The sequence below is a fragment of the Bos taurus genome, chromosome 6 (genome assembly GCF_002263795.3).
Source record: "Bos taurus isolate L1 Dominette 01449 registration number 42190680 breed Hereford chromosome 6, ARS-UCD2.0, whole genome shotgun sequence".
NCBI lineage: Eukaryota > Metazoa > Chordata > Mammalia > Artiodactyla > Bovidae > Bos > Bos taurus.
In genome coordinates this window covers 70,564,415-70,587,316 of record NC_037333.1, presented here as the reverse complement: position 1 = coordinate 70,587,316, position 22,902 = coordinate 70,564,415, and the positions used below count along the sequence as shown (strand labels likewise).

The 22,902-nt window shown below is 42.0% G+C and overlaps 1 protein-coding gene across 1 annotated transcript in view; it reads left to right on the top strand.

Annotated features, from left to right (window-relative positions):
• The window catches only part of KDR (kinase insert domain receptor), a 44,857-nt gene extending 25,091 nt beyond the window's left edge, over positions 1-19,766 (top strand). Inside the window, exons 19-30 of the mRNA NM_001110000.3 lie at positions 1,288-1,401; positions 1,975-2,063; positions 2,649-2,802; positions 4,718-4,815; positions 7,270-7,392; positions 7,545-7,656; positions 7,920-8,019; positions 8,430-8,535; positions 9,685-9,836; positions 14,979-15,078; positions 15,576-15,661; positions 17,650-19,766. Of these exons, the coding sequence (NP_001103470.1) occupies positions 1,288-1,401; positions 1,975-2,063; positions 2,649-2,802; positions 4,718-4,815; positions 7,270-7,392; positions 7,545-7,656; positions 7,920-8,019; positions 8,430-8,535; positions 9,685-9,836; positions 14,979-15,078; positions 15,576-15,661; positions 17,650-17,872 (1,457 nt within the window). The 3' untranslated portion in view covers positions 17,873-19,766. The remainder of the gene's footprint in view (positions 1-1,287; positions 1,402-1,974; positions 2,064-2,648; positions 2,803-4,717; positions 4,816-7,269; positions 7,393-7,544; positions 7,657-7,919; positions 8,020-8,429; positions 8,536-9,684; positions 9,837-14,978; positions 15,079-15,575; positions 15,662-17,649) is intronic.
• Positions 19,767-22,902: the final 3,136 nt, after the last annotated feature.

Here is a 22,902-nt window from a genome sequence, read left to right as displayed (position 1 = left end):
CATACAAGAAACAGCTTTTACAACTATATATATATTTAGTTGTTGGGCCATAGGAAAATAAAAGCTTGGTCACTTCAAAATTGTTTCTTAGTGTACTGTGGTGCATTAGCAAGATAACTATAGACAATCAAGAAGCAGAAAAAGAAATTTGATCTAAGAAGTAAAAATACTAGCCATGTTCCCTAGAATTGGAGTATATAAATGATAATATGCAAAAGAATGGTTGTGTTGGGGTAAAAAGGATTATGGGTGACATTTTAAGAATTAAAAGTTTAATAAACAGTTGTTAGGGGCTTCCCTGGTAGCTTAGAGGTAAAGGATCCACCTGCTAATGCAGGAGACACGGGTTTGATTCCTGGGTCAGGAAGGTCCCCTGGAGAAGGAAATGGGAATCCAATCCAGTATTCTTGCCTGGGAAATCCCATGGACAGAGGAGCCTGGCGGGCTACAGTCCATGGGATCGCAAAAGAGTTGGACATGACTTAGCAACTAAACAATAAGAGCAAACAACTGTTAAGCCTAATAGTAATGGTATTCTGGTCTTCCCATTTTAATTGGGGGAGGTCATGCCTATAAAGCTCTGTGCTATAATTGTGATGTGCTTTCACTAATGGAGACAGTGCTGCTGATCCTTTGCCAATAGGTCTTGTGCATCTTGAAGCCATCTCTCTCCTTTTGCCTCTTCTCCCTTGTGGACAAGGGAGTGTGTAATTTTGAGGTGGCTCATCAGGGTCTGAGGTGTGGACCAGGTCTGTGAATCACAGTGAAGTGTACCCATCTGGACAGGATCAAACTCACAGTCTTAGCCTCATCAGCCTCATGTGCCAACTGGCTTTGCCAGCTGGCCCTTGTTAAGTTTCCTGCTCGGCACAGATTGATGGGAACTTCAGCAGAGCCCATAACACATGAGGATATTTAATACATGATGTTGCTTCCTTATGAGGAAGCACTGAAATAATCAAGCCCTAAGAAGCATGGTAAACCTGATATGTGAAAATCCACTTTTGTAAAAGAAGAAAATCTGGGCATGATTTCATTTGCAGATGTATTTCTCCACTTTGCAAGAAGACCTCACAATGGCTTCCTTCTAATATCAAGCATTTAAAGAATCTGATCTAGAATTATAAAATATAACTTATATTTGTCTTTTAATGTAGCTCGTCTGTAAATTGGCTCGTAGTTATATTATCCCTGGAGGGAAAGTTGCACAGATGCATGCAGTGTGGCATTCACCCTCCTAAGGTAATGCCCTCATGTTCGATTGCCTTCTTCGTTCTGTATCTGTAGAAGGAGCAACACACGGTGAACACCGAGCCCTCATGTCCGAACTCAAGATCCTTATTCATATTGGCCACCATCTCAACGTGGTCAATCTTCTTGGTGCCTGTACCAAGCCAGGGGGTAAGTGTCTGTGGATAGCTCTGGTTGTGGGATTTCAGCATATACTTTTCTGCTGGTATTTGAGGGAACCACCCAACTCCCATGGCCTTGGTTTCCTTAAATTAGGAAACTTTGGCAGATTCCTAGATATAAATATATTTCATGGAGATTTAATGGGAACTATAGATTATTCTAGAACTTCCTATGAATTAAAAAATGCCATATCACTATAATAAAGTTTGCTTCCTATGTAAAAGGTGTTCAGAGGAGAAAAGTAAACTTCTTCCCAAATTTGAGAGCAAAGGAATTTAAGAGTAGTTCCCCCTAAAATGAAATCAGCTCACATGGTTGTATGGAAAAGCAAGTGGGTGGATTTTCTTCTGAAATTTTGACTAATCTTTTATGGAAAGGCCTGTTAGAAAAAGAAAAAAATTACAATGGAAGGGAATGGCAAGCAGCTGGTTTCTATGATCCTGCTTCCAGTGAAAGGTTGTAGCCTTGTCTGTGATGTTTTCTGACTCATTGATGTATTAAACACTTGGTGAGAAACATGAGTGAAAATACATTTTCCTTGGCATGCTGTGCTGTCTGCAGGGCCACTCATGGTGATTGTGGAGTTCTGCAAGTTTGGAAACCTGTCAACTTACTTAAGAAGCAAGAGAAATGAATTTGTCCCCTACAAGGTATGTCATTTTCTACCTCACCTGTGGCCACATCGTAAAGCAGAGGAAAACTCAAAATGGTACAGATGAATTGTTTTGGTAAAATTCTGCGAGGAACTTGTGAGGAATCTTTTCATGTTACTTTCTTGGCTGTTGTATTTTTCTCTTTTACCTTCTGGAGGACACATCTCGTGTTTTGTTTTTGGGAGTGTAATCTACTGACCCATTACAGGTGATGCTGAGTAGGGGAAGGTGGGTGATTAAAGAAAAAGAATGAGAAGGGGAGAACAGCTCAGGATTATTCTGTCTCTTCCTTGGCCATATTTGGCCCTATTGAGTATCAATCTCACTGTCAAAATGCCCTAATGTTGGGAGCGTGTCTGAGGGAAACTGGAAGCAAGGCCTTTATCTCTAAGTTAAAAAGGAACCAGGCTTTATGGAAGAAAATATATTATTTAGCACACCTGCCCAAAATTTCAGCCCAGAGATTTCATGATCCTGAAATTGATGTCCCTCATCTTCTTCTAATAGTTACAATTGCTTCTATAGTTTATATCTTAGAGATTTTCTGGTATTCAAGGAGTTTGTTCATCTGTTTCTTTATAGACCAAAGGGGCACAATTCCGGCAAGGGAAAGAATACGTTGGGGAGATCACCATGGATCCTAAACGCCGCTTAGACAGCATCACCAGCAGCCAGAGCTCAGCCAGCTCTGGGTTTGTTGAGGAGAAGTCCCTCAGTGACGTGGAGGAGGAGGAAGGTACCTGCCATTGCTTCCTCCATGCCCAATACATGCTCTGTGGGAACAGACCAGGTGACGGGATGTGACAAAGAATTTTGTCCTGGAAAAGTCTTACCTAGTATTTGGAAGAGACCTAAATTTCTAGAAGGCTTCCATTCAGTTTCTCCAAAAGTGAAGGGCAGAAGGTCTAAAGAAGCAGTGGGCTAGGTTGTGAGTAGAGCATGGCTAGCCTGAGAAACCTTGGTGTTCCTGGAGAGCTAAGCAATTGGCAACACTCAAACCATTGCTCTTCAAGAGTTGGTTCAACATGTATCAGCAGGAGAAGCTCAGTGTGAAGGAGACTCCCTAGTGGTTGATCAGCCTCCCCATTGTCCACAGGGGTTCAGCCCCACCTTGTTTGCTGTAGCGGCACAACAGAAGTCCTTCAGTTAATCATACCCAACCTTTTCCAAGGCAGTGTAGGCCTTGGAAAAGGCCTCTATTGTCTCTACCCCATCCCAAGTGGCTTATCAAGTCTTCCATACTTCTTCAGAGGAGTCTTGGAAAATACCTGTTTCCTTATCCACTTATGCTTCCACTGATATTTTGGTGCTCTTTATGAGTGGGGTTGTGCTCCCAGCCTAACTTCCAGAACCTCTTCATCTTCAGGATACCCTGTATATCTGCTTCCCTCAGAAGGAGCAGAGACAGCCCCGTGGAGGAAGAGATGGGGCTTCTTGACATCTGGCTCTTCTTGAGGCATAAGCATAGAAGAGTTCTGTTATGAAATAGTGGAAGAAACCCACTTCTGTTCCCTTTGACATGAGGCCACAGAACATAAAACTAACCTCTTTCCCAGAGAAGCCAAGCAGGCGGTGTGAGGTAGAACGTGGTCTAGAAAAGCATGGTGGGGTTGTCTAGAGCTCATATAACCCAGCGCACACTGAGTGCAGCAGTCTCTGCCCCATCTTCTCTCTCACAAAATGGTGGCCAGTAAGCGGGAAACCCAAGAGCTTGAGGGAACCATTGGAGTAGAGGGGGTGTTGGCCTGGAATTTTGCCTTCGTTTTTTTAGAAAAGGAAGAAGTTTCACTAATTTTTCATGGACAGGCCTCCAGCCCTAAGCATAGAAAGTCACTGAGAAAAAGATTCAAGTGTTTTTATTACTTACAAGGCTAGTATTACATCTGAGTTTTCATTTACTCTGGTATTTGTCTCCAAGAGAGAAGCCATGTCTTATCTTATCTGACCAAAGTTAAGAGATCATGTTGAAACACCCAGTAATGTCTTAGTGTTTATTTGTACCACTTGCCCGGAAGTAAATACCATGAGTTTACATAAGTTTATCTTTCTTTCGATGTTCCTGTCATCTCTGGTTCATATCCTTGAAGGAAAAGAAGTATCCTCACAGGCCTGATTTAATGTGTTTACAGCATTTTCTCAGCTTGAAAGTGAGAGAAGTAAATATATTTTTGGTATTTTTAGTTATCCGTTGTAGATTATAATTTGACCTTTGGCCTTTATCCTAGGACAAAGCTTGTAGAGAAAAGATTCAATGACCCTGGAGATTGTTGTTTTATTTTTAGAGTTCTTGATATGAAACTATTGTTTATCCCTCTGGGTACATGAAAAAAACAAGTTTAAAACAGCAAATTTGTAAAAGCCCTCTTTTACCTCCCTGTTATCTATGCCAGTTTCACCTCCATTTTGCCTCCTGGATTTGTTCACCCAATTTGGCTAAAATGGAAAAAACCAATATTTTGCTAAAAGGTTTGATGAGGGCTAATAATATACCATGATTCAGCATACTTACAGAAGAGAGAAGCATTTTTTGTTTGTTTCTATTTCCTGAAATTTAACTCCCAGTTTTTAAAATGAAGATTACTCTATTAAGCTTAGAAACAAATACTCTCTGACTGAAATACCAATCTCTGTGCTCCTGTATCTTCTGACAGTTTCTGAAGATCTGTACAAGAACTTCCTGACCTTGGAGCATCTCATCTGTTACAGCTTCCAAGTGGCTAAGGGCATGGAGTTTTTGGCATCACGGAAGGTGAGACAGAGTATCTCTTTACATTACAAATTTGGAAATGAGATGTCCAGTGCCAGCCATTCGTGTTTTTCTGGAACTGTAGTTCATTCACCACTCCTGGGACTGTTAAGAGAGTCTATTGGGGAGGTTCCATTTCTACTCATTAAAGAGATATTATGAGCTCATGAAATTAATTCATGTGATAAATAGCTTCCAAGTGTCAGCAGTCTTCTAGGCCAGGGGTCCCCACCCTCTGGGATCTAATACCTAATGATCTGAGGTGGAGCTGATATAATAAAAATAAAGTGCCCAATAAATGTAATGCTCTTGAATCATCCCCAAACCGTCCCCCACTCCCAGTCCATGGAAAAATTGTCTTCCCCGAAAGTGATCCCTGGTGTCAGAAAGTTTGGGGACCACTGTTCTAAGCACTAAGGACACCATGTGGGCGAGTAAGCAGACTGTCTACCTGCATGGAGATTATTTTCCAGTGGGTGGAACAAACAATAGAAACAAGTGGTTTAGATGGGAGCAGGTACTGTGTAGAAAAATAAGCAAGAAAGAGTTATAGTCTGTAGGAGCTGTATGTTTGTATGTACAACTGCCTCTCTCTGTACACTGATTTTAAACTGAGTGTTTCCCATGGCTTGAGGGAAACATGGAATTTGAGCAATGGCCTGGAAGAGGTGAGGGGCTGAGCCTTGCAGATATCTTGGCGTAAGAGAGCCTATTTTTCATTTCTTTTACATTCATCACCATCCATCAAAAAGTATTTGTTAGTAGTATAATTAGAAACCAGGAAGGACAGCCTTTAGAGAGCGCAATTGAAAGAGCTAAAATTAGAAAAATAGGCTGAACAAAGGCTGAGGTGGGTACGTGACAAGTCACAAACATTCCAAAGGTTGTAAACATTGTGGAGGGAGTGAGGTTGAAGTCACCACCCTGGCAAGAGTAAAGTGGCTGGTTTTACATGGAACAAGACAAATTCAAATCAAGTTTCAGGAAAAATGATCATTTGACAGAATGCAATTGCTGCAGCCTACTTGGAGAAGAAGGACTTAACATTTTTATTTTGTTGTTTGTTTCTAAATTAGAGTGAAATCCCTCAGCCGTGTCTTTTTTCTGGAGTTTAAAGCTTGTCACAGCTTTCAGAGCCTCAGGATCCCAGAGGTTTCTGCCTGGGAACTCTTGTCTTCTTGCTCCCAAGGAGAAGGGAGAGAAGTGGAATCTTAGAGGATTTTCCCAAAGAGAAAGGCTTTCTGCCCTTCCTGACGATTTTATTTTATTATGTTTTAAAGGTCAGAGCCTGCCAGTTAGTTAGGGCTCCTTTCACAGGGAAGGGAATGGAGGAGAGGATCCTTTCATTTCCCTGCATATACCAGCTGATTCTTGAATAACACCTGGTTGCTTCAAAAAAGGAAGCTCTTTGGTAGGGCTTGGAGAAGGAAGTAGGAAGGACTGTGTTTTTTGGAGTCTCCTGGTTTGCTTAATCATACTATACAAAGTGCTTTGTAAAAAACTTCTTTGAAATTTGTATAGAATTTTTTTCTCCATTTACAGTTATTACAAAATACTGGCTATACTCCCCGTGTTATACAATATATCCCTGTGCCTTGCTTGTTCAGAGGAAAAGTGCTATAGAGATGCAAGGTGTGGGGTCCCTCATGCTTGGCTCACACATCACTGTTCCACAGACCTAAGAGTGTCTCATCTGAGCCTTTCATTCATTTCTAAATGTTCCCCAAGGCTCTTGTTCCGTCACAGATCTGTCCAGTGGAGATAGAACTGCTTAGTGTAGGAAGTTACATGAAGTTAGGCGATGCAGAGAAGAGAGAAACTGAGGGACAGAACAGAGTAGAAAGAAAGCCAAGGAGAACTAGCTTTTCCTTTTGTGTGCATCAGAGAATCTCCTTGATGGGCAAGAGGCTGAGAGTGCCTTCACTGGCCTCTGTGATAAGCCAGCACTTTGAAAACAGGGTGAGCCCCACTCAGAATTGTTTCTCAGAGCTGGTCCAGCTTCGGTTACATATGAAATGGAGAAACCAACAAAGGGCACCAAACCAAGGAGAGCCCCTTGTTTCTGACTTCCGTGCATTCATTCATTCGAGGGCCTCCTTAGAATAACACATTTTAACCCGATATGGTGCCAGGCAAAAGGGATGTGTGGATGTGACCAGAAACACATTCTTAATTGTGCCCAAGAGAAGTCTATTTATGACTCCATCATTATGCTATAACTTAATTATTTAGTTTCAGAGTCTGAGGCTGTTTATGAAATAAGCAGATGTGTGTCTTAGTGAACCTCACAGACTTCTTTTTTCCCGAAGTGTTGATAAAAGATGTTAACCCAGTGCTTGTTAATCAGTTGGTTTTCTGATGTGGGTTTTTTTTTTTTTTTTTCTAAAGCATGAGGTCACAACAGATGTAGAAGAGATCAGCCAGGCTGAACTCTAATGCACACAATTCTTTTTGCAGTGTATCCACAGGGACCTGGCAGCGCGAAACATCCTCTTGTCGGAAAAGAACGTGGTTAAAATCTGTGACTTTGGCTTGGCCCGGGATATTTATAAAGACCCAGATTATGTCAGAAAAGGAGATGTAAGTTTCAAAGATGCACCCTGCGATCTATTAAGTTGCAGAATCCAAACTCTCCTGGGCCAGCCTGAGAAGCTGTGTGCAGGGATAATGGAAGTTTTTTCTTCAGGTTTTTGCCAAGTTGGGTTTTCATTCTTTGTCTTCTACCCTTACAGGCTCGCCTCCCTTTGAAGTGGATGGCCCCAGAAACGATTTTTGACCGAGTGTACACAATTCAGAGTGACGTGTGGTCTTTTGGTGTCCTGCTCTGGGAAATATTTTCCTTAGGTAAGTCCCTTCTCCTTGTTCCTCCATCCATGCTGCAAAGAAAATGATAAAAGTCAGTTACTCCTGTATCTCACCTTCATTGGATGAAACTTACTTGGAAGCTTTGGGTTATAAGAATCTTAAAAAAAGAGAGAGAAAGAAAGGGGGAAAAAGGTATACATGTGAAGAAGGTGTGAGTCAGGCTCATATATATGTGAATTAGACTCAGGGATTTCTGTAAGAGAAAATCTAATCAATTGTGTCCCATTCCTGTTTTCTTTCAGGTGCTTCTCCGTATCCTGGAGTCAAGATTGATGAGGAATTTTGTAGGCGACTGAAAGAAGGAACTAGAATGAGAGCCCCTGATTACACCACACCAGAAATGTAAGATTTTACACATATTTCTCTATCCTCCTTCTTTACTCACAAATATTCTCCCTGCCTAGAAGACTTTCCATTCTGTGTACCTCCTTTGTGACCCAGTGTGTGTCTTACTTCTCCCTTGAAGTCTTCCTTGATAATCTCAACCACAGAGTCATCCTTCTTGAAATGACAGCAGTTTATCTGTACGAACCAGTCAGTTTTTACTAGATGTTGATTTATGATGTTTCCTTTTCTGTACACACTTCATGTTCCAAGTGTAGGGCTCTATGTCTTACATAGTTTCATATCCCTATTTAGCATCTTGGCTCATGGTGGACTCTTTATAAATGTTTACTCATTCAAGTGCTTATTTTCAGCATCAGATCAGGAGGAAAGAGGCAGTTGATGACATCAGTGTTTTGCTTCCCTAGGTACCAGACCATGCTTGACTGCTGGCATGGGGATCCCAATCAGAGACCCACGTTTTCAGAGCTGGTGGAGCATCTGGGAAATCTGTTACAAGCTAACGCTCAACAGGTTTGTGACCTCCATGCAAGAAGCTTCTGCAGAGAGTACGTAGCTGTCCAGGGCCCTCTTGCTGCCTTCTCATGGCCACCACGCTGTCCTCTCAGCCACTGAATAAGGAGCCACATTCCAGATCTGAGCAGTAATGCTTTTCTAAAAGTCTTAGTTGCCTCTTTAAACAGATGAGATCCTAATTCATAACCTGGCAGCTGATCACATTTATTTTTACTGATGTATATTTTGGTGTCTTCGGGTACTCTTATGAAGTAAAAAAAAGCAAACAAAAACAACAAATAAAACCCCCAAATTGAAAAAAACAAAACCTCGTTGATTAAGTGAATATCAGTAGTGGGTGAATATCAACAGTGGACAGAATTTCAAGGAATTTTAAATACATTCTTCAGACAAAAAATATCTGAATCCTGCAAAATAAATGTTCTGGTTTTTTCCCCCTCCATGAAATCCCAGGCCCCCATAACTTCCATCAGAGGATTTTATTGTAGTCTTTACCCTTAGAAAGTTATTTACTCTCCAGTCAACACCTCTTACCACAGTGAATGGAAGCCAATTTCCTCCTGGTTTTCTTCTGAACAGCTGGGGGACAATGTGTCAAATCTGTCTTTATCAATAAACCTCCCAAACACTGAGAAGTATCAAATTGCCCTTTATTTCTTTCTCTCCATGAACTAATGTTAAGTTGCATAACCTTTTCTCAGAAGACCCATTTTCCTGCACATATATTGCTTTTCTTTAGACTGTCATCAGTTTTTCCGTTGCTTTGAAGTGTAGAGGCTAAAATTGGATGACATGCCCTTTAAAGGACCTGGCTGGTGTAGATAGGATTTTGTGAAGAAATGATTTCTAAGCCCTGCGGAGCTCTGCCTGTTCTGTTGCTCCAGCTGTAACTACAGCCTGCGTACTCCTCTGTGTTTTGCCCATCTCGTGTTTTGTTCGTTCCTAAAGTATACTCTCATATACACATCCCTTTCAAGTGCCCTTGTGTTTTTGACAAGCCATTTTTAAAGTTGTCTTAAAGTTTCACCTTCAGATATGAAAGCCACGTTCCCCATAAACAAGAAGCCCCCGTGGGCTTTGTTTTTCATGTAAAGGCTCTTGAAGGACTGAAGCCATAACAATAGCACTCTATGTTTATTGTTTCAGGATGGCAAAGACTACATTGTTCTTCCCATATCAGAGACTTTGAGCATGGAAGAGGATTCGGGACTCTCTCTGCCTACCTCACCTGTTTCCTGTATGGAGGAAGAGGAAGTATGTGACCCCAAATTCCATTATGACAACACAGCAGGAATCAGGTACGGTCTAAGGTCAACATCCCCTGGGGGGAAGGGGCTTCAAGGTCATCCTGGGGAGGCGGGTGGAGGAAGGACATTGTATGAAGTTGCTGCATTCACTTGCACGTTCACCCTTGGCCCTGAGAGGTCCTCCTTGGAGGGTGCCTGGGTAGGTGAATCTCTTCCCATCTGTGGTCCACATTGCGGCCGAAGCTCTTCCTTTCAGAATCCTAAGCCCTGCAGCTGCAAATAGCTGGAATGCCATAGTTTGTTAATCTCCAGAAAAAGAGACCGATTTTACAAAGACATCTGTATTTAAATTATCCCCATGTACTCTTTTATTAATGTGAATTAAACAGCTTAGGAAAGATTCAGGAAGGAAGAGTTCTGTGCGTTTATGAAAGCACACTTTTGCCTCTCTGGCTGGGATACAGTTGCCGTGGGGATGTGTCCTGAATTAGACCGGACAGCACATCTTCAGAAGCCCCTCCCAAGTCTGATTTTCAGCATTTTATTTGCATAATGGGACTTCTGGGCTTATTTAAAACACATGCACTGCAGTATTTTCCTGATTTGTAGAAGGGTTCTAAAGGCAGCTTTCTTTTTATTCTCTCCCAGCACCTGTGCATAAGGAAAGAGTTGATATGGTTTCTACAATATGATATTAAAATTGTCTTTTCCTAAGCCTGGGACTACTTCACTTCACTTTGTTCCCATTCCCACCCCTTTGGGTGTTTTCCTCCTGTAACCGCACCCCTGACCATATAGGCCCAGCCTTCCCCCTTGAGTGTGCACAGGCTGCAGGGAGCACCTTGAAGCTCAGGGTTGGGGGGGAATGGAGCTCTAGCCTGTGGCCAGCGTGCCAGATGGCAGGTGGGGAGTCACCCTGGTCAGTGTGCCCTGTGGACTTGCACAGGGAGGGCAGCAGGAGTGCTGCCATGGGAGAGAGGAAAGCTCAGAGTGGGTAGAAGCCAGCTAGTAAGCTGTCCATTCCATCTGTGTCAAGAACTTTTGGCATTTTTGAAAGAACGTTTTCTTACCAGGTTTTGCCAGAGTTAGGCAAAGTAGATACTATTATCTTTTGATGTAAGTGTTGAATATGAGACTCAGAGCAATTACCTGGGAGAATATGATATTGTGGTTAAAGATCCAGATTTTAAAGTCAGATAGAATTGGGTTTCCCTGGTGGCTCAGATGATAAAGAATCTGCCTACAGTGTAGGAGGTCTGGGTTCGATCCCTGGGTTGGGAAGATTCCCTGGAGGAACGCATGGCAACCCACTCCAATATTCTTGCCTGGAGAATCCCCATGGATAGAAGAGTCTGGAGGGCTACAGTCCAGGGGGTCACAAAGAGTCAGACACGACTGAGTGACTAACACTTTGACTTCATAACTGGGTTGGATTCCCAAGTCTGCTCTTTGCAGCTCTGATCTGGGGCAAATTTTCAGTGTGACCTAGGCCAGGACACTGGTGTTGTACAAAAATGATGACTTTGAGAATTACATGACATAATGAGTTTCTAACTGCTTGGTATCTGGAGAATACCCAATAAATAATAGCTATTGTGTGAGCTGCTTAAAACACATCCTGGGGATGAATCTTGTTCTTCCGATATCTAACTCAGGACTGTTTTCTCCCAAACCAAGGAAGGGGCCTCAAATAGAAGGAGGAATGAAATGAAAATCTGAAAATCCATAGTTCCACCCTCATATTTAAAAAGTCCTAGTTCAAGTTTAACTGGCCTTCTGGTGTGGTAATTATTCCTGCAACACTGTTGCCTTCTGCTTGATCAGAAAGCCATTTGATCATGAGCTGTGTTCCTTGGGTTTTCTGTGACGAGGTGGGGTGAGGACCCAGCCGGCAGCCTCTTGGCTCGCTTGGGCGCTTTGCATATGGTGCTGAGAGTTGATGAAGTCATGCATGTGTGATGGAAGTGCCAAATGCAATGCTGGATCTGAAGCAGGGCTGCTAACATTTATCCCCAGAAGCATGGACAAATGTGACACCACACTCCCAGTGCAGGCCTGGCTGCTATTTGCTGTCTGTGCTTTTTGAATTGGTCTTTGCAGTCCAGTTTGTCTTTTATCCAGCCATAATTTGAAAAATAAAACGGAAATTGGAATCTCTCGTCTGCATCCCCACTCAATCCCCTCCACTTTTTTCCCTTTTCTAAAAATAAGACACCACGCTCACATTTTAATCATTTAGGTTAAAAGAGAGGCAGAGTCCAGGCGTCTCCACACAGCACACTTCATTTTGATGCTCTCCTGTGGTTCTGCTTCCCTGAGGAGCAAGAGGAGAGGTTGGGGTCCCTTCAGGGGACTTGTTCCCTTATCTTCATGTTGCCAGTCAAGGAGGAGAGCAGAGGTGTCTTTCTCACTTTCTTCCTGCTTATAATTTTCAATTTCATTGTGTTATAAATAGAGCAGGACAGAGACATCCCTGTGGGAGCCAACCTCCTGATTTTTTGCCCCATTAACTATTTTAAAAAATATTTGTTCAGCATTTATTTAGAGAAGACGCTGAGAGGTGTGTAGGGGAGGGGTGAGGAGGCAGGACCACTAGTGTCTAGACTCTGCTTTGTCTCTAATTTCCCTATGAATCAGCTCCGGCCCCCAGTTTGCATGCTTCCTGCAAGAAAACACATCTTAATTGGGCTCATCTTCCTTACAGGGTAGTTTGGGGACCATCTGCAGTTGGTCCACTGTTTCCCCTGGGAGTTTCACCCCCCACTCCAAGCAGCTTATCAAAGACTTCTTTTCAGTTCTCTCCCAGAGAAAGGTTCTGGCACATACTTTTTTTTTTTTTTTTTCTCATTTTGGTTAATTGCTAGTGATGATTTAAATGCTCCTTGTAGATTGATGCCAGGGACAGCCTGCTGGCTAGATGCTCCTGGATTTGGCTCTGATATTAGACTGCTTGAAATGAACCTGTTCTTTCTTCACCTTTTGTCTGTCTCATAGCCCACATTCCCCCTCCTCCACTCCGTATCACTGCACGCTCAGTGCACACATGGGAGCGTGCAGGGCTGCATGCATATCAGGTGCTTAATAAAGAACTGAACAATCATATCCAGTGCCCTCTTCTCCCTTCTCCTTCCTAATGCTATTCCAAGGGCATCAATGTGGAGTGAGGTAAAAACAAACAAAAACAACCCTACATGGCCTCTAAAAACCTAAGTTTGAGCTCCAGTTCTAGTTATTACCCCCCTAAGCCATCACTTCCTCTTTTCCAAATAAGAAATAAGAAAAACCTACTGTGTAGATTTGTTAAGAACAGATGCAACAATGTGTATGAAAATGCCTTGCCAACTGAGACTGGCTGAACAATGTTTGGAATTATTGGGCTCAGAAACCAAGAAAGTGGCCTTTCAAAGGAAGCTCACCAACTCTACTTGATGCTACAACCCAAATACCTCTGGAATCTGTCTACTTCTCCAGACCTGGAGGCATCACCTTTTGGTCAAGCTGCCCTTCCTTCTCCTAGATAAGTGGAACAGCTCCCTAATTGATCTCATGATTTTGGGTCTTACCTTCCTGAACCCAGAGTCATCTTTCTAAAAGGTGTATCTGACTTTGTCAATCTCATGCTTAAAATTCTTCAGTGGCTGCTCATTGCCCTCAGGATGATAATCCAGGTAGTCTAGTTATGTGATTTTGGACAAGTTCCTTAACCTTTCTATGTCTTAGTTCCACATCTGTAGTTGGGCTAAGGAAACCCACCTAGAGAGGTACCATGGAGATGCCATGAGATAGTAGTTGAGGATCATTTGACACAGTGCCTGGCACATGGGAGGGTTCCTGAATGAGTGAATGAATGAATGATTGACTATGGTACCAGTAATTTGGTAGAACTATCACTTTTGGGGACTGGATTTAGGAGAAGTAGGGTTTTCAATCTCCTTATTTTTAATACATTGTGTCCTCTTTCCCATGGGGTTTCCTGAGTGTGGATGTCACTGGTGAGCCTCATTCTCTCTTTGTAGAGGAAAAACCAGCCTCCTCGGGCAGGGGAGGAAGACTTGGTTTCCATTATCCTCCTTTGCCCAAATGAGTCCTCTCTTCACTTGGTCACAGAAAACACAAGGAATATGCAATATATCTGGAAGGCTCCTCAGGTGGGAAGTACAGTGGGGTTCAAGTGAAGAGTGAATTTGCTATCCCTTCCTATGAAAACAACTTTGCTTCTCTCCACTTGGGCTGATTTTCACAAAACCACTCCCACTCACCCAAAGTCACATGGCAGGGAAAAAGCACCCCTAAGGAACAGGTGATGTGCTATCTGACATGTCCTGTCCTCTGGACTCCTGAAAGAAACTGGTAGTCTTTGAAATTCAAAGGAGGAAAACGAGCTTTGGTTGATGGATCATCACTGTTTCTAAGATCCTTTATCACCCACCACTGATCACCTCATTCATCCTCCAGATATCTTTGTGAGTGAGGGAAGGAAAGCTTTGGCCTGTACATCTTAAAGATGGGGAAACAGGGACATAGAAATATATTCGTGGCTTTCCCAAGTCTGTGTAATCCATGGTAAACTTGGAAATAGACGGAATATCTCATGATTCTCAAACTACAGCCCCAGCTCTGTGGGCCAAAAATAGAAGATTGTGAGATTCAGCCCACCTCGACCCGTTAAGCCTCTATTACATATAGCAGGAGAAGGTGCTTTCCAGAGTCTGCTGGGTTCAGCATCTTTTACTGAACCCAGTGAAATCTGGGAGTGTTTCCTCTGCCCATCTTTCGTGGAATGGTTGCTCTGTGGACGTTGTCTAGATAATTTGCCTAGTAGATGGCCAGAAAGATGTGAAACACTCGGCGATATGCTGAGAGCTTAGTGGAGGAATCGCAGGTAATCAAGAAGCCAAGTAGTAGGCAGACCACTGAGCCTTCCGTCCAGCCCTGGACCTCAGAAGCAAGATTCAAAGGAAAGGTGGCTCATCTAGGCCCCTCCGTTATATTATACTTTTAAATGGACTTAACAGGAAATTAAGCCTTCGGTGTGTGCTAGCAGAAATATTTGTTTTGTTTTTCTTTTTCCAGAGGATGTTTTGCAGGTCGCTATTAAACTTGTGGTTCAAAGATAATGAACTTAGGTATCACTTGTGGAATCTGCAGTCAATATATACCACTACTAAAATATAAATATTTGTTTTTTTGCAGTCAGTATCTGCAGAACAGTAAGCGAAAGAGCCGGCCCGTCAGTGTAAAAACGTTTGAAGATATCCCGTTGGAAGAACCAGAAGTAAAAGTCATCCCAGATGTAAGTACATCTTTTAAAAATAGTCTTAGAAATAATACCAAAGATGAAACATTAGCTAGATAAATATTAGCCTAAGCATTGGAGTCTTGGAGCCTCATTATGAGGCTTCCCTTGTGGGTATGTGTCTTGGGATCATTATAGCGATGGAACTTATTGGGCTGCCTTGTTTTTTCCATAAGTGAAACCCCTAGTTAAGGCTCAAGACAATTGAGCTTCATGCCCAATTCCATTGAAGTGTAAATAATATTGTGGAAAGAGGGATAGAAACGGGTCTCCTTAGCTTCTTCCTAAATTCCTCTCTTCTTCCAGGCCTGGGTCTATTGTGGAAGCAGTTGCTTCCTCTCATAGCCGGTACAGTTTCTGGCTATAATACCTTTACCTCTCTCTGCAGAACATGAAAATGCTGTCTCAGAGATGGGTTAGGAAATCAGTTTGATTAAGTGATTGGTCAGTATATACACTCAATCAACTGTGCCATCTCATTGTCTCTTAAAAAGGACAGCCAGACGGACAGTGGTATGGTTCTTGCATCTGAAGAGCTGAAAACCCTGGAAGACAGAACCAAGTTAGCCCCATCTTTTAGGTAAGGTTCAGCCAACTAGAAAAGACAAATTTCAAGGGGAATTTTTGGAAGGAACTTAGGACTTTGAGCATAAGCGCAGAGTTTTCTTTTTTTTGTATCTTTATTGGTTAGGCAAATTTGCATCAACCTAACTAATAAAGAACAGAAACAAACACATTACCTGGCAAGTCTAAAAAGAATCTGAAATAAGAGGATTTGGTTGGTTTTTACCAGATTTTATGTATACTAAGGAATTTCTGAGCATATTTGCTTTGGTCAGTGGTTTGTGTGATATTGGCTAAGTGACAAAGAGATCACTGGCTTAATCTTTAATAAAACTCTTGAGATAGTTAAAATCTTTGTGGACTCTACAGTGAAGAATTTTCAAACCTGAACAGAAATGGGTGCCCCTGTCTTTAAGTAAACCATTGTCTACTTGCTTTAAATACTATTGGCTGAATTATTGAGTATTTAATTGTGGGGAAAACAGTGAATTTGGTTTTGAATATAATATCTTCCACATGGTTCTATAGGAATTTGTAGTTGTTTTGAATAGACGTACCTGCCTTTACAGTTGGCTTCCTGTATCTTCTCTGGTAGTTCAATCAGTAAAGAATTTGCTTACAGTGCAGGAGACCTGGGTTTGATCCCTGGGTCAGGAAGATACCCTGGAGAAGGAAATGGCAATCCACTCCGGTATTCTTGCCTAGAAAATCTCATGGACAGAAGAGCCTGGCAGGCTCTTTGGGGTTGCAAGAGCTGGACATGACTTAACGACTAAACCACCACCACCTGCTTTTAACTTAATAAATAAATAAGAAACTCTGTATTTACAACAATAGTGGGATGTAGAATGGTTATTTATTTGCTGGAAGTTTCACTCAAGGTATGAATTGAGAAGATTTTGATCTACCTATAATCTAACTGTTGGATAAAATGGGAGCCCCCTTGCATTATTGAGTGATGCTCATGTTAAGAAAAAAAAATTAAAATGTGCCATTGTGCAATTTTATCATTTGTCCTAGGCCCATGATGAGAAATTGTGAGAGCCAATTATATGTTTTATTCACCGATTTAAAGTATTTTATTTGCTTAGCAATGACTATATACCATTCCATTGTCTGAGACACCAAGTCCATTGTATTGAGGTTAGATTGAAAGAAAAGATGCATTTCTAGTTATTTGAAATAACTTTTAAACCATATATGAACACAGAGTTAATAAAATCCTTTTTTTTTTTTTTTGGTTTGTAACATGCATAGATTGATAAAACACCTAGTAAGGTGGGAAATCACTATACTTCAGAATGACTTAAGCTCCACACAGCCTACACCCAGCTATAAAAGGCCTTTTTAAGCTTTTTTCTAAGCTTTGACATGATTACCGTCTACCACAGTTCCACACCATTGAAAACATTTTCTGGTTGCTGCTGAGTGATCCAGTCCTCCATGCTTCCAAAGAATGTGGTTTTGATGAGTAAAAAGCAGTTTTTGACATGTCTAGCTTGATTGTACACACACACTTCAGGCTTATTAAAGTCTAAAGTTGCTCAAGAATTTTATTAACACCATACACGGGCCTTGTGATCCCCTACTTGGCAGTGTGTGACAAGTACCATTGGACTTTCAGAACATCCCAGTTTCCTCCCACGTCATGAAAGAGTCCCTTTGGCTCCTATTCTTGTACACAAACTTGTCAGTCTGCAAGGCCATAAAAAGGTTCCATTGGTTGGAGCCTTTGCATAATCCAAAAGAACTGCCTTTCATCTCATCTCAGGCTTGAAAGATTTGGACCTGAATAAGAGGACTTATCTGAAACTCAGATTTCATCCTAGTACCTGAAAATAGACGTTGTCTGAGTAAACCTGCTATGTTGATTAACAAGTGGGAGGGATGAGCTGTGTCTGCAGGAAACTGACAGCCCACACGGGGTAGGGAATGGGGTTAGGATAAGATGCACAAGAACTGCCTTCTCTCTGCCAACTTATTTGGTTGCCATCTCTTCCGCAGTGGACTGATGCCCAGCAAAAGCAAGGAGTCTGTGGCATCCGAAGGCTCAAACCAGACGAGCGGCTACCAGTCGGGATACCATTCTGACGACACGGACACCACTGTGTACTCCAGCGAGGAGGCTGAACTTTTAAAGCTGATGGAGATTGGGCCGCAGGTCGGCAGTGCAGCTCCGATTCTCCAGCCTGACTCTGGGACCACACTGAGCTCTCCTCCGATTTAAAAGGAGGCACCTGCATCCCCCAGTCCTGGAAATCACACGAGAGGTGCTGCTCCGATTTTCAAGTGTTGTTCTTTCCACCACCAGGAAGTAGCCACATTTGATTTTCATTTCAAAAAAAGGACCTCAGACTGCAGGGAGCCAGTCCCCTAGGCATTTCCTGAGATGCTTGTGACCCAAGAATGTGTTTGTGTCTTCTCCCCGTGTTGACCTTATTCCTTTTTTCATTCATTTAAAAAGCATGGTGGATGCACCCTACCCTGGGTTGCCCCAAGGGTTGCAGCAAAAGAAGTTCAAGAAATGACTTCACTCTCAGAGAAGTAGCGGTGCCCGGGGAGCGGACACCTCGTAAAACTAGAAGATAAACCAGACAATGGAAGTGCTTTAGGTGTTGAAGATGGGAAAGACCTTTAGAGCTAAATCCATCTAGGAAGCTTTGCTTGTTGGAGCCATGTCTTACCTCTGGGGTTTGGATTGATGGAAAGGAAGACGCTGACTTGCTTTGGGAGCGCCCTGGAATCTGCGCATGCGTTGTGTTGGCTCTGGTGTGGAGGTGGTGGATGTAGGGTTGGTGAGGAAATGTAAAGGCTTCAGACAAGGTGACTGGTTTTAGAAGGTTGCGTGCTCTTCTCATTTGGGCTAAATGAGAGTTCCTTGTGCTGTTTCCGACTCCTAATGAGAGTTCCTTCCGTTCTCTTACGTGTCTCCTGGCCAAGCCCCAGGAAGGAAATGATGCAGCTCTGGCTTCTTGTCTCCAGACTGATCCTTTGCTCAAGATGCCACAGAAAAGGACACTCAGACGGAGGCTCCGTGTCACGTTGAGGATTTCTGACTGTGTGAACCAGCTTCTGGTTTCTTCTGGATGGACACCTACCTATCTGTCCTGATGTGATATGTCTGAGCCTGAACGCAGTAGATTCGGTGTGGAGCTGTGGTGTCAAAGCTTCAGGAAGGATTTTACTCTTATTCCTTCTCCCTTCTCCGTGTCTTTCCCCTTCCCTTCAGTATTTTCCTGACTGTCCCTTCCCCACCTCCCCACTCCCAGCCAGTCAGTATTCTAGTCATTTGACCTGTATGCCCTAGTAAAATATGATTTGGTTTGTTCACTCTCTGAGTAATTCTTAGCCAGATTTCAAAATTACCTTGTAGCTCAAGTTATAACAATACCTATTGTATTATTTAGACTTTTAACACGTAAAGCTCTTTCTACTGGTTCTGCCCTTATTCTTTTCTTTTTAAAAAAGATGTATTTTCTGTTTGGTGCCATAGTATGAGAGGCTGGGAGCAATGACTATAAAACTATAAAATGCTATGGCACATATATTTATAGTCTGTTTATGTAGAAACAAATGTAATATATTAAAACCTTATATTATATATAATGAACTTTGTACTATTCACATTTTGTATCAGTATTATGTAGCATAACAAAGGTCATAATGCTTTTAGCAATTGATGCCATTTTATTAAAAAAAAAAAAGCGAAAAACTTGAAGGAATCCTTTGCAAGGTTGCATCACTATACCCATCATTTCTCTCACTTCTGAAATGGAGGAGGGAGATTCTGACAGCGTTTCCTGTGGCTGTTTTTTATTTTCGCTTGTTCTCTTATTCTTCTTATAAAGGATATTTTCATAAAATGCTTATATACTTTATAAACAAATGTATTATTAGTTTAAAAAAATACAATGGTATAATACTATCACAGCTGTCTTGAGGGTGAATATTTCTGGCTTGAGGTGTAATTGCTTCTTCCCCTCTTCTTCATAGCACAAATAATTCACACACACACAAACTCTTGTTAAATTCCGAGCACTTTTGAGATTCTTAAAACATGGACTGAGAGATATGTGATAAGTACTCTAACAGTATTTCTGGCTCTCTAGTAACCCCCATGCCTCTCAGAACAGCCAACCATGAAAATCAGGGACCAAGATATCTGAGAAAGGTGACCAGACCCAGCAGTGCAGGGAAGCATGGAGCATATTTATAGTTTTCAATAACGCTTTACTCTATCCTTATGGGGCTTCCCTGGTGGCTCAGGCAGTAAAAATCTGCCTGCAATGCAGGAGACATGGGGTTTGATCCCTGGGTCGGGAAGATCCCCTGGAGAAGGGAATGGCAACCCTCTCCAGTATTCTTGCCTGGAAATTCCATGGACAGAGAAGACTGGTGGACTACAGTCCATGGGGTCACAAAGAGTCGGACACTACAGAGTGACTAACACACACCATCCTTACAGTGTCAGAACCTCTGATCCAACATTGCCATTTTGAGTGATTACTTTTGCTTGAATTCAGTGAGTAGAGTTATCTAAAGATTATTGGCACTGAAGAGTAGTCCTATTCTTTGTGGGATTTTTTTCATAAAAGATTTTGAAATGTTTATATAGTCAAAAAATATGCCTGTGTATATTTTTAAATGTCTTCTAAGTTTTTAAAATCATATTGAGGAAGATCTTCCCAATTCTAAAATAATGCACAATTCTAAATTGTCTTTTTTCTTTTATTACATTGAAATCCTTTGGGGATTTGGGAGTGAGGATGAGATGGTTAGGTAGCATCATTGACTCAATGAACATGAATTTGAGCAAACTCCAGGAGACATGAAGGACAGGGGAGCCTGGCATGCTGCCATCCATGGGGTCACAAAGAGTTGGACCTGACTTAGCTACTGAACAGCAATGACGATGGACTGAGGTAGGGATCTAGCTTTGTTTTCTTCAAGCAGTTGTAGCAGCGTCATTTATTAAATATACCTCTTTTCCCCTGTGGTTGGGGAAATACACAGTGTACCATTTTTCATACCCTATCATTTCACTTAGACGTTCTGTACAACTTTATGATGGAAAAGAGGGCAGTTCCAGGTTTGTGTGGCTCCTGGGCACTGCACTTACAGGTTGAGCCATTGGCTGGAGTTAGTGAGGCAGGGTCTTCTGAGAGATGAGAAACTGTAGGTCAGGTCTGGTCTTGTCTTTCCTATTGTTACAATGTTGTCCAGTAAATGAATGGAAGGAGAGTCTAGGCTATTCAAGATGGAGAAGACTTCACAGAAAAACAGAATGTTCTTCATTTTAAGAAAAAGAGATTTTGTTTCTCATAAGTGGCCCCTGGCACTGTTTCCAATGCCAGGGGTTTGGATTCAGTTGAAACTTCGCACTTCATAAAGAAATGCTTTCAGCAACTCAGACAGAATAATTCAGAGGGGAGGTTTAGCCCTCCCCTTCCTTCTTCTGTTTCCCATGCCCCTTGTTCTTAGTTCCTTTTCTCTCCTCATTTGCCCCTGTGTTGAAAAGAACCTTGTAGCTTTTAAAAGTGCTTCCTGCAGGGCCTTATTTTCAGAATTTTCACTGGAGATGTTTGGTGTGTTTTAGGTGAGGCCACGCTGTCTCCCCTTGGCTCCTGGCCGCTCTCATTTTCTCCCTTGATTTACTTCGTTCTTCTCCCTCCTCTCAAACCCTCTGTCCTTTCACCTCCTGTTTCTCTCTTTCCATTAAACTTCCTCTCCTCTCAACCTCCCACCTCCCCCTCCACCAGCAGTCCTTCTCCCCACACACACCACAGGAGAGAGGAGAGTGGTGGGAGGTTTAAGTTCATTACCCACAGAGTAGCTTTTCTTATCAATGCATATTCCTTTGTTTCAATGAAAGAAGAAAAGGAAAAACTAAAACCCACCACTTTGTAGTTAGCCCAGTTTTCCTGTCTCCCCTAGTATGCCTTAGAAGTCTGACTCAGATATTTATCACCCTGATTGTAAAATATAGCAAACCCAGAAAGTGAATGCTTTTCAGAGAGTAGCTCTTTTTGAAAAACAAATTTCTCTATTTTTTTAAATTGGCATATAATCAGAGAGTAGCTCTTAATATACAACTTTTCACATTTGTGTGCCCTTGTCCCATAGGGGCAGTAGGCATATCATGCCCAGGCTTTCAGGTAAGGAGTGAGCACAGATTAAAGGGGCTTCCACTTTGTTTTTATAAAATTGTGTTTTCTACATGAGTCTCTCCCATAAAAGCGTTTAGACATAAGTGAAAATCTGGGCAGTCTTTGTGAAAGTAATTTTAGGCCTGATGTTTTGGGGGGGAAGTTACAGAATGCTCCCAGGTAATAGAGGTTAAAAAGGTAAACAAAAGACATTTACTCTGGTTTTGATCAGAAGGGAAAGAAGAAGGGAAATCTGAAGTAGCAACTTGGAGAGAAATATAACAGTCAAGTTAGCTTGAAGTTCTGGAGCTAAGGTGGTAGGACATAACAGACTCAGCTGAGGTCTGACTCAGAGATAAGAAAGAGCTCTGAGTTAGACTTATTCTAAGGAAGACTATTGATAAGAGCAGGATTACAGTAAACTGTGACAGATATGTGACGAGTGAATGTTAATGAGAAGACATCAGATTGGATCTTAGGTTTTTTTTTACACAACACAGTATATGACCTTTCTGTAATGTCTTGATTCTGTAGAACAGTATTACATTCAGCAGTTTCACTCATAGTTTTCGGTTTAAAAATAAAAGAATGAAAACACATGGTTTGATTTTTTTTTTTTTTTATGTTATGTTAGTCTCACATTTTGTTTATACTAAATACTTTAGAACCTATGACACCATACTTAGTAGGAACTGGCGACAGCATACCCCCATACTTGAATTGTTTGAAGGTCTCGACTTTTAGATGCGCTACAAAAAGAAAAAGGCGGGGAATGAGAAGCTGACCTCTGCTCCAGTTTGTCCCATTCTTTGTCCTCTCCCTTCTTCAAGGAGTAATATTTGGGGGGAATAAATCCAGGAAAGGGGGTTGAGTGCTTCAGTGGGAAGGATAGTAGCACTGACTGACTCTGATCCCATGTGCCTTTCACAGGATGTGGGGCAAGAAATGACTCATCAAGAAGCCTCTGAGCCATTGTTAGGCAAAGAGATTTCATGGGAGCCTGGTGCTTTACATAGGGAATCTCGTTAAGCCAAAATGACTTATCATGACAAAGGGGATTGAAAACATTCCGTTCATTGCCACAGAAAGAGCAGAAATGGACTTAGGAAAG